Raw genomic sequence first — 12,895 nt, forward strand, 5'->3', positions numbered from 1 at the left:
ATTTCATTTAAATATGAAATTATAAAAACTCGATAAAAAATGTAATTTTAAAAACACATTAAATTTGTTTGAAGTAGTAAACGTGAGTTGTTTTTAAATATCATCGCTGTATGTTTTTTTAAGCTGTCCAAAGTAAGAAATGCGTCGTAGAATCTTTAAAATTATTTATTGTGAATAAAACAGGGTAATTTTGCGATTTACAATTGTTAAAATATTACAGCGATTCTTCAACAAAAAAAAAAAAAACAATTTAGAAATTTGCAATGACCGAGTTTTTGAATAATACTTACATTGAAAGCTTTCTCCTGTTGGTGCCATTACCTGAGAATATAAAATGAATAATGTTATTTGCCTGTTTGCTCTTTTGCGCAAACATATACGTCGCATTTTAATAACAATAAACAAAAATGTGTATTTTTTTAAAACGATGGTTCAATCTACACACTTAATCTGGCACCTGGTATATGGTGCAGCATTCAACATGTTTGATTTGAGTTGATTTCTTTTTTTCGTTTATACGAAATATTTTATGTAACGTCTGTCCTCAGTCACCTCTGTGATTCTTTCTTTTTGTTTATATATATATATATATATATATATATATATATATATATATATATATATATATACACACGTGTGAGGGGGGATGAAAACCAATATGAAAAACATATAAATGTTTATATCTTTTCTGTATTTATTTCCTATATGTTGACGTGTAGGAATACAAAAGGTCTTTCAAAAAAAATGAAAATATTTCTTTCAATAGCACATATTTTCGACCGATCCTTCGGTCTTCTTCAGTGTGAATATATATATATATATATATATATATATATATATATATAGAGAGAGAGAGAGAGAGAGAGAGAGAGAGAGAGAGAGACAGACAGACAGACAGACAGACAAACAGACAGAGATAGGGTGTGTGTGTGTATTATTACCAGGCCATCCGGTATTGTCCGGTCGTAAAATACGCTTACACATATTTTAATTCATGCAGATTTCGTATTTATTATTATAGAGCAAATTCTCTATTGCTTATTATATTGTACCCAATATATATAGTAATGATTTCAAAGAGGAGTTCGATGCCATCAGTTGTAATCAAAACCAAAAATTTCAGTGCTCCAGTAACAGTCTTTATTTAACGTTTCAACATTTGTTAGCGTCAGAACTATCGCCAGATAGATATAAAAAAGGGGGGGCGCTAATAGTTAAGCGAGTTCAAGCTAAAAATGTATACGCATACACACTCAAAAATTAGTTGATGTACTCCTGTCATGGTTAACTGTGTTTTTATTTAAATTTCTGCCCCTTAACAGCTATTTATACAGGCTAAAATCAAAATCGAAAGCATTCCCGATGTCCAGATGCCCTATATATGAAGTTGCAAATCTGTAGACCAAATATTCATAGTGGAGTTTTGTAAAGACGTTTCGCACACACACTGACAAGGTCATATATATATATATATATATATATATATATATATATATATATATATATATATATATATATATATATATATATATACAGGCGGCAAAAAGAAAGTCCGCACTTGTAAGTAAAAAAAAAACTACAAATATAAGCTAAATTTAATGTAACTGTTTAAACAAACTATATCTCATTTTATTGACCTTTTATTCATCTATAATTTTACCTGTTCATATTTGACTTTTAATTGGAGTATTCTGGCGTTCACGTCAATCTAAAAAAATAACTTCAAACCGAGAAATCTAAAACAAACTCTGCAGCAACAAATGAGCTTACAACCAGCTTAAAATATCTACCTTTTAGGCAACATCCTTTGAAATATTTCATGTTTCCTTATATTTTGTTTGGTTTTGGCACAAGTGAAAATATAGATGAAAATCTCACAAGTTTATCAAAACTTTGGACAAGCAAACATTGAGAAGTTTGTTAACTTAAAAAAAAACTTTTATTTACAGTGAAAATACTCAAAACATAGGTAACCACTGTGCAAATATAAATATACTGCGTATATGAAATATTAATATGTACACATGTATTTATAAGTTGTATTAATAAAATTTCTCACCTGCTTCAGCTTGTGTCTTTACGTTACTTCTGTATTGTACCGCCTTCTACAATTCCATTTAACTACATACTATACAATGCTTCAAGCAAACTACACCCACCTCTTATCCCTTTGTCTGAGCCAGACAGAGTTTGCCATAACCAAAAAATTATTTCGACTTTCTGAAAAACGTGCTACAGTCAGCTGCCAAATTAATTTCCTCAAACGTTACCCACTAGTCCCGAGCAATGATTTGCTGCGGTATAGTTACTGCTTACAACAACACGTTTGTCAAAGTCAAGTAAATATCTGACGAAGAGATCTTTCTCGAAATATTATATTACACGGACATACCACCAGACCGACTTTCCCAAGTAGCCACTGTGTAAATATAAATATACTGCGTATATGAAATATTAATATGTACACATGTATTTATAAGTTGTATTAATAAATTTCTCACCTGCTTCAGCTTGTGTCTTTCCGTTACTTCTGCATTGTACCGCCTTCTACAATTCCATTTAACTACATACTATACAATGCTTCAAGCAAACTACACCCACCTCTTATGAGATTTTACTTTTTACAGCGATTATGTGTGAGCACACTGAAACGTTATTTTAGAATTTAGAATAGGGGTTCAGTTGTGCATATAATATAATGTAAACTGACTCCATTTCGGTATATTATAACTTTTTAAACCGTTAATAAATTTTTACCACTAATTATAATGTCGATCAGCAAAATCATAAAATCACATGTAATTGCTATATTTTTTGTATTGCCACCCATACTTAGGGTTAGTAGTAGGAAAGGAGCGTGGTTTTTATGACTTATACTATATATTAATACGACAGCGTGTGTGTTATTTATTTTGCATGTCACAATTACATCCGAGTGACTGTTGTTTAATTATGGATTCCCATTTCTTATAATAAATAATTTTACCAAGAATTCTTCATAAGTTTTTGGTTTCGGTTTAAATTATAGCTGATGGCACTTAAATCATCTATTCTTTATATAAATGATTTTACCAAGAATTCTTCCTAAGTTTAGGTTTCGATTTCAATTAAGCTAATGAAACTCCAGTGATCCATTTTTTTTTTAAATAAATAATTTGATCAAGAATTCTTCATAAATTTTGGTTTCAGTTTCGATTATAGCTGAATAAACTCAATTTGATGCACCAAAGTTATATGGATATATTTTTTTTTTATTTTTGAAATCGCAACTTTATAATATATAAAAATCGATAGAACATTAACTCTATAATAATAGAAAATAGGAGGCAAATGATGGACCCGATACTCGGACACGAGTGGGCGCAGACGACGATATATATATATATATATATATATATATATATATATATATATATATATATATATATCCGTGAGATAGAACATATTCATCTTAAATTCTACACAGTACATAAATAGAATCCAGCACAATAGTGAAATGAAACCAATAATCTAATAAGAAACCATTAAAAATACATAAATTATTAGTTAACGCTCGTTTTTTAAGAATTATGCAAATTAGTTTACCTTCACGTAGTCGTTCGCATGTCCATGACTGTGTAAATTAAGAAGTTCGTTTTAAAAAAATTTAAATAAAAAAAGGTAGGGTTTTAATATCAATGTCGGAACGAGAAAAACTCAACGTTTTAGGAATATATATATATATATATATATATATATATATATATATATATATATATATATATATATATATATATATATAAATAGTGTTATAGTGGAATAATTCCAGAGGAAATCCGGGTATGAGAGCTCAATGTGGTAAACAGAGCAATAAGATAAAAAATATAACACGGAAATTACATAATTGTCGATGCATCGACAATTATGTAATTTCCGTTTTATATTTTTTATATTATTTTTTATTTTTATATATATATATATGTGTGTGTGTGTGTGTGTGTGTGTGTGTGTGTGTGTGTGTGCGCGTGTGTGTATGTGTGTGTGTGTTTAAACATGTCAGTGTGTGTGCGCGCGCACGTGTTTAAACATGTCAATGTTCTTGAAAGTTTTCATCCTAAATTCTACGCAATCATGCACACTGTAGAAACTATGCACAAAAAGAATTTAGCGTAATAGTATAATGAAACTAATCGTCTAATTAAAACCATAAAAAAGAATAATTAATTTACGAACGTTCGGTTTTTAAAGGAATATGCAAATTAGTTGATCTTCATGAAATCGCTCGCTTATCCATGACTGAGTATATATGTTAATGATTTTTACATTAAAATATAGGCCTGAGGAAAAACTCAACTATATATTTATATACTAGCATGCTTCCCGACATTGCCCGGTTGTAAAATACCCTTAAATATATTTTGATTAATGTATTGTATTTATTCTTATATTATATTGGACCCAATATATAGTAATGATTAAAAAAAAATTACTCATGCGCCACCACCGAGAATCGAAACCAAAACGTTTAGCTTATGATTTACTTTTTCATTTTACATTATTGCCTGAGCCATGAAGACATGTTTGCTGCAAAGGCTAAAAATTAAAATATGAACCAATAGCTATTACGTCACGCATGCATAATCGTAATGCCGTCGTTCGACTTTCACCTGGCAAATTCCATATTTTAATTTTTACACTTTTGCACCGAATTTCCTCGACTAAAATCTAAACATAAAGTTTCGCATGGGTTCGAATACCCTATATAGTAAGTTTCATGCATGTAGACCAAAAACTTACAGAGGAGTTTGGTAGGCAAAATATTTTTTAAATATATACACGCATACATAAATAGATATAGAAATATACACGCATACATAAATAGATATAGAAAGAGGTTTGTGTTTACTGTAACCTTTTTACGCAAATATTTCACACGTATGTAGAATATTTGCATGAATATAATTACACGTAATAGTTAACTAAAGATGATCATCCTATAAAAACCAAACGAAAAAACGGACAGGGAATTAATTTCAGTGAATGTTTAAAAAAATATGCAAATTAGCTAGATCCTTTGCCGATGAATGCAATTCCAAGATCCATATATAAGAACGTTGTATTTTCTTTTTAAATAATTAGAAAAAATTATAGGAGTATAGATTTCTCATTACTTAAACATGGAGACTAAAAAATAGACTTTGGGTTTGCTTTCGACATCTTCGTAGCTTATGTTCTTGTGTTTATATATTCACATTCGACTCACCTGACAACAATGATAATGAGACAAGGTATGACGATAGTAATGCATCTGTAATGCCCAACTCTCGAAAGTCCAACCCGTCATCACTGTGTTAGAGAAGGTGGCAACATAGTAATGTCAAAGGTACGAAGCTAACAGGGCCCTGATAAAAATCTTGGAGTCAGCACCAAGATCCGCAGTTTTCTGGTCGTCCACATCTCTGAATAGGGCAAGTAAATATGTGTCAGGCGTTAAACTAAAAAACCGATTGAGTGGAAGAGACAGTATTGCTTCTGCACCATTCCTTTTTTTTTTTTTTTTGTGTTCTGGCTGAAACTTTCCCCGACTTCGTATGCAAGCATTGAGCCTTACATTCTCCGTCTTGAAGGTAAGCACTTGGAATGTTACGGTTATAACGAATGCTTACGACAGACGAGGAGGACTTCGTGCAGACCAGACAATCCTGAGGCACGATCTTAGTGAGCTCTATGCAAAATTCCGACCCACATTATTACAGTAATCATACAAGTGCATAAGTGAATGCATATTTTTCGTAAATTTGAAATCAGACGATTCCCATAATGGGGAAAGTTGGGCTTCATACCTTTCTCAACTATGTTACTGGTATCAGTGAACTTAATTCACCCAACTAAATTTGAAAGTGAATTTGCCAATTTTGTAGTCAGGTGAAGAAATTATCAAGCAATATCCACCTACATCATCCATACCTCGATTCGGTCGGTTGATATAATTTAAATTGCATCGGAATATTTATACTTCTTACGAATTAAACAAACCATCCAAGCGACACCAGTGAGAATAATTAGTTCGACTAGGTTATGTGAGTGCCGACGTACTAACATGGTACTAATTAGTAGATTGTCACTTAATTTATGCTTGCAAAAGCGCAAATGCTCAAACATTTTGCAAGTTGAAATTTTTTAAATGTATAACACTGATGAGGATATACTATTTAATTTACTGTTTTGCTTTTAACCCCCGCCCCTAAACAGTTAGGAACAGCTGATGATACCTAAATAAATATAAATATTAATGGAAAATGTTGGAAACAAACTAATACAATGATTGCAAGAGATTAATTAACTTCTCCAATGAAAAACTTGATTAAACAATTTTTTAACATTTATTTACCCTTTTAATGTTTTTTTAATGTATAAAATTAACATTAGGTTTTTTGATAAGATAGGGATGCATTCGAAATGAATGTTTCTGTTTAGAGGACAATTAAACCATGATACTTGACTTTTGCATTTTAAACTTAAACTTAAAATTCAAGCCATCATGTATAAAGTCATTGAAGCGAGTCAGGCGGAAGCAGCCATATTAGCAGCCCCAGTAGCCATCCACCTTTATCTGCATCGAGGGCGGCAGAGACTGCCACTTCAGAGTTGGACAGTACTGCCATTTCACAAACATAGAGCTGAAGTACTGACCACATCGTCTCGGATATATATATATATATATATATATATATATATATATATATATATATATATATATATATGTGTGTGTATGTGTGTGTGTGTGTGTGTGTGTGTGTGTGTGTGTACATTTAGACTTAAGCTAGTTTAATAGAATATGACAGAGTTTTTGTCGTTTTTGCTTTTCTTGGTTATGTTCTCGACGTGGCGAGCAATTTTTTTTTATGTTATGGTTAACAGATTGTAAAATGTAGCTTTGAGTGCTTTTTTTTATTACATTTTCATCCCAAACAAGGCACAGATCCACTTTGATGATATGTAGGGAGTTGAGCAGTTTAGACGTACGACCATCGAGGACGACCTGGATTGTTCTCTTACTTAAGAAGGATTTTAAAATTTATTTGTCCAGTAATACCATAGCATCTGATTTTCATGAGAAGACCATCGTGCCATACCCTATCAAAACCTTAGATATATCAAGGGCTATTACCCTACCCTACCCTGCCTTATCCAGTGCATCATATATACGTTCAGAGATTAATGTTAGAATATTAGCAGTAAAACGGGCTTGCTTAAATCCATATTGATGGTCGAATAAGATGGTGGACTGGAGCTTGATTAATTATGGACTCAAATATTTTGGCGAAAAGAGGGAGGAGGCTAATGGGTCGATAATTTAATAGGTCAGTTCTTTCACCAGAATTCTTGTAAAGTGGTACCATAGAAGAAGTGTTCCAGCAGTCAGAAAAACATGATTCGTTAAGGAATTTGTTAAAGAGTTTAGAGAGAACTGGGGCAATCTCAGCGGAGCAGTTTTATCAGTACAGCTGGGATGAGATCAGGTCCACATGCTTTTCCGGTGTCAAGGTTTTTTATGATATCATGTACTTGAGATGGGGTTATTTTCAGATCACCTAGTGTGGTTTCTGTCCACAAAGGAAAATCAGGGAGAGAGTGGTTTGTTGGGTTCAAAGTAGAGTTCGAGGCAAACTGACGGACAAGCATGTTAGCCTCCTCGGTTACTCTGCAAACAACCTCATGATTGTTGAATAGTGAGGGAATTGTTGATTGCCTATTATTTGCTACATTGTTGCAGATTTTAAAGAAATCACGAGTTCCTAATTTCTGCGCTTCAATGCGCTTTCCGGTGGTTTCACTGTATTCTCTCTTAGCTGTCGCTACTTCTTTCTTACAATTACTTCTAACTTCTATAAACTTTTGTCTGTTTGTGCTGGACTTATGCCGGATAAATAAGTGGTATGCATGTGAGAGATGGCAGCTGCTCAAGTAGAAGTAAACCATTGGGAATAGTGGGGTTTATTATAGAACTTCCAATTGCTGCTTTGAACCATTCAATGGCCTCATTTGTATGCTGTTCAGCAGGAAGAGAAAAGATATTTCCCCATGGGACATCTCTGATGTGATCTCTAATGGCATCCCAGTCAACTTTATTGTCGTTTTGAACAGTAGTTCTTCAACGTGGTGTCGACAGTTTAGAGTGATGCCTATCATTATCACCGCATGATCAGCATTCCCGGGTGGGTAATTGGCATTCGTTACACAATCCTCAGGAACTGTTGTCAGAAATAAATCCAGAAGTGAGGCTCGTTTCCTGACCATCTGGGAGACAAGTCGGGAATGCTACTGTCTGTGTCAAGGCACGGGATATAGAAAAATTCTGGATAATGCTATCAGCTGTATCTGTGTAGTTAGAGAAGCAAAGCCAATTATTGTGGTGAAAGGCCTCTCTCCCACGATTGGTGTCAAGACGTATAAAGTTATTAACACAGGTTTAACATCGGAGTTTTCCTTCCCCTATATGAATGACCTTACCAGATCTATGGGTCCATCAGCACCGAGAAGGTTTCCACCACGCCTGGTTTCAAAGCCAGGTATTTCTACACGCCTGCATGGGTAGTTAGGATTAATCGAATTAGTATAAGAGATAATTAGTACCTACTTTAAAGTTACACTCCTCATAATAGGATTAAGATTGGAAAATGTGGTTATTCACAGGTTCTGAGTGGAAACACGGGGAAGGGGCGGGTACGCATGCGTATGGGTGTAGATTTGATATGAATACTTTGAGTTCAACGAGGATCAAATGTAGTTTGAGGGTTAATATATACATTGGAAAAATCACAGTAAAAATGGTAAGGTACGATTCGAAATGAGCTTCAAGTGTTATTTTTCATGTAAATCATCAGTGTTTTGGTCCATCTAAGTGAAAGAGATATAGAGTTGCTATTTAATATAGACCACTTTGAGTACAACTACGGAATATGGCTAATAACTATCCATCTTATAGTTAATCCATAGAATATAGATATAAGTTATAAGATAAGGCACTCTTTCTTAGTAGATAACTATAGATGACTAGTATAGATTTTTAAAAGTCAGTCTTCTAGGGTTAAGGACTGGAAACTAAAAACCCCTTCCTCCCGAGGGATGTGCAAAGCATGAGATTTTTTAGGAGAAGAGCAATTGGTTTTTTGTCCAGCTGGGACACGGGAGATGATATAACTTATAAGGATACAGTATTAATATGCATTAGGATATGCAGGGATTTGAGTAGTGTTTAGTAGTATAAGGATTTGGAATAATGTTTATCATGCAAAACAGACACAGGAAGTCGTCTTGGAGGCAAAGTAACTAGTCCTTTAGAAAAGAATTCGTGCCAGCTATTTTAGTATCATATATGTAACCATATACGTACAGCCAGTATAGGTCTTATATTTAGACAACACATCGTCAAGGAATCATAATTTATTACTTTCAGATAGAGCGGAGAAATGTCAGTAATTAAGAGCAGTAAAGCAATTTAGGTGAATAAGCAATAACTTTACAATATTATGCATGCAAGTAATTTATTAAAAAAAAAAAAAAAGAGGCTTTCTTTCCACGAAACTTTCAAATTACACGTTCTGTTCTGTAAGGTTTCTATTTATTTTCGACCTGTAGTCAGTAATTCAGCAAGGAGGTCTTTGAGAGATTTTGAAAATTTATATTTTAATTTTATTTAGTATATCTTAACGGGAAACAAAGCTCGAAGATTAAATTTAAGTGCGTTATGAAACAAATTTACAATAATGGTCAAAAACAGGTGAACATCGGTAGCATGCTAGCAAAGTCATTTGCTCTGTTTGTGAGAGAAATATTTAGGAAATGGGGAGTCGGGATTTATGCTTCGTTCATTACTCTAACGATTTCGATCTCATGATTCTCTTTAAGAGCAAAGTATTTTGGAAAAAGGTTTTGCTTGTTCCATATATATATATATATATATATATATATATCGAGCGGGGGCATTTGGACTATGTCAAAAAATTGTTAATTCATTACCCACGCAACATCAGACGTATAGCGAAATGGTGAGAAACCTTGATTGTCATTAGAGCGGTCAGGTTTCGATCCTGGCTTGAAACAATTGCCTGTCTAGCCGCACTGAGGAGCTGTGAAACAGCGAAACAGTACTGCATGTGGATGACTATATATATATATATATATATATATATATATATATATATATATATATATATATATATATATATATATATATATATAAAATTCAAAGATAATTAAACTAAAAGAAAGCACAATTGAAACTTCTCTTCCGATTTTGGGATTTGTAATAATTTCCACATTCTTTTATTTTATTTTTATTTATTTATTTTTTTTGAAGTTGATGAGTTTCTATTCTTCTGATGAGTTAAGGGCGGAATAAATTCAAAAATTGACATAATAATTACATGAATTATTCTGCGCTACTAAACAGGTGTTGTCAAAAATTGAACATTATAACATGCTGAAAGAAATAATCGATAAGATGGACATCATCCTGAAATTTCGAATATAGACTCTTTGTCATACATACACACACACACACACACACACACACACACACACACACACACACACACACATATATATATATATATACATTCTAAAATGGTTTGGCAAACGTAGAATGATATATAAGAGGTGCGATTGATTATATTATTTATTTATTATTGTATTGATATATTAATTTTGTTTAGTTATGTTCTTCAATTATTTGTCTATGTCTTTAGTTATAAAATATGTGTAATAAATTAATTTCAATATTAAAATGCTGATTAGATGTATTTTTATAAGTACTGTTAGAAGTAATTTTAGCCAATTTTTAAAGCGAAAGATAACATGATTCACGGAAAAAAACATTTACTAGACTACAAGAATTTAACACCTGTGGAACTCTGTTCCGTCTGCCTGCTTCCCTCCGGACTACAACTTGGATGTCTTCAAGTCTAATGTTAACAAATTCCTAATGAACCGCCCCCCTAATTAAACACTTCATAAAATCTCCTCACTAACGTGATGTACTTGCAATAACCCTTATCCCTGAGTGGCTTCCGGGCCTTGATAAGTGGTGATCACTGTGTAAAAAAAAAAAAAACAAAAAAAAAACACCAGTAACCACTCGGTGTACGATTGTTTCTGAGATGATATAAATATTTTATTTGGATAAAGTATCGTTCATCAGCACCGGGATTAAATATCAAAGAGAAACCTTAAATACATGATTAGCATCAAAGACGGGAAAAAACAAAATAGTATACGGCAAATTGAAGCAATCGTAAATACTTCTTACGAATATTTACGATTGCTTCAATTCGGTTACCTTGCGTGTGGTATATACTACGAGACCTGCTTTTCCGTCTTTCCGCAAGGATAGTTTGCCTTACATCCAAAATAGTAATATTGTATATCAGTTTAGATGCCAGTGCGATGCTGGTTATGCTGGGCGAACATCCTTGCACCTTTTGACTCGTATAAACCAGCATGTTCCATCGAAGATCAGACAAGGGAGGATGGGGTTCGGTGGTCTCCCTCCTTCTGCAGCATTGGACTCTGCTATTGGCCAGCATTTGGTTGACAACCCGTGCTGTGCCGATAGATATAAAATAGATTGGTTCGAGGTGCTACATAGAGCGGACTCCAAAAACCATTTAAAGATTTTGGAGGCCGTCTCTATCGCGGTGCGTCAACCTTCTTTGTGCCGGCAAAAAAAAAACATCAAACGCATTGTTTCTCTTTGAGGAACTTTGAATTTTTTCTCCCACTTTTTTTTTTCTCCCTCGTTGTGCAAACATTTTTAATCGTTTTTAAACGTAAATAAATTTAATTAATGTCCCCGTACGTTGGCACATTAAATAAGTTCCCCAATAGAACTCTTCATTTTCGTTACAATATTATTTAGATTGCTATCGATTTACTCCTGAAGAGATGATAGCCGAAAGAGCTCTCGAGAAACTTCTGCCTAGTGTTTTATTTAAAACCATATACAAATTCTGTACCTCTAAACATTTATTTATTTATATATATATATATATATATATATATATATATATATATATATATATATATATATGGTTGAAACGATAAAGTTGTCGCCCTAAAGAAAACAACAATACAGCTTTATTTTAAACTTTTATTGAAAAAGATCAATTCAGGAAACTTGATTATGTAGTAGAGCTGACATCTATTCAATGTAGCCGCCTTCAGTCTCAATTACCGCCTCGATACGGGTCTGGGACTAGGGAGCATGTCTTTTCCACAATTGTCGACAGGAGTTCGGCAAATACTCAGCGGATGGCGGCGATCAGGCTGGCTTTGGATTTGTATGAGGTCATGTTAACCAATATATGACCAAACGAAGTAGTCCAGCGGGTTCAGGTCGGGGGAAGACAGGGACAAATGAGAGAAGGGTACAAAGTTGTTGCACTCCTAAAGCCAAATCTTTTGGGTGTCTTTGAACTTGTATGCCGGCGTCGAGTCTTACTACCAGATCCAGGGTCTACCAGCTGCTACATGATTGCACCAGGGGATCACCATACACATCGAGGTATACTTTGGCGTTGACTTTCAAGCCGACTTCGAAGATGTGAGGTGGCATGATGTGGCCCTGACTTGAAACCACACTAAAGACTATACCCGTGGCTGGAAACTTTGTTTTCATCACCCTGGGCACGTCCCTGTTATTTGTGGCAATCCAGCGATGCATTTTGAGCTTTCCGACAATGGTCATAACTTTGATCAGTAGAGAGAAGGAGTTGTATAGCGGCGTATCTCCAATCTCGCTTGTTGAACATAGTGTGATTTCCAGACATGATAGAAGATTCCTACACAACTATCCAACTAGTAGATAGTCTGCAACAAAATAAGCAAACTGGTTTTCATCAAACGGAAATGGAAT

General features: G+C 33.6%; 1 protein-coding gene across 2 annotated transcripts in view; it reads right to left on the reverse strand.

Annotated features, from left to right (window-relative positions):
- LOC145259935 (matrilin-1-like) overlaps window positions 1–12,895 on the reverse strand; it is a 66,287-nt gene that overhangs the window by 29,541 nt on the left and 23,851 nt on the right. For both annotated transcript variants that reach the window (XM_080117898.1, XM_080117897.1), the window contains exon 2: window positions 291–321. In XM_080117898.1, coding sequence (XP_079974024.1) covers window positions 291–321 — 31 coding nt within the window. The remainder of the gene's footprint in view (window positions 1–290; window positions 322–12,895) is intronic.

This window comes from Euprymna scolopes, chromosome 35, assembly GCF_053919585.1.
Source record: "Euprymna scolopes isolate OS-2025 chromosome 35, ASM5391958v1, whole genome shotgun sequence".
In the NCBI taxonomy this organism is placed as follows: domain Eukaryota; kingdom Metazoa; phylum Mollusca; class Cephalopoda; order Sepiida; family Sepiolidae; genus Euprymna; species Euprymna scolopes.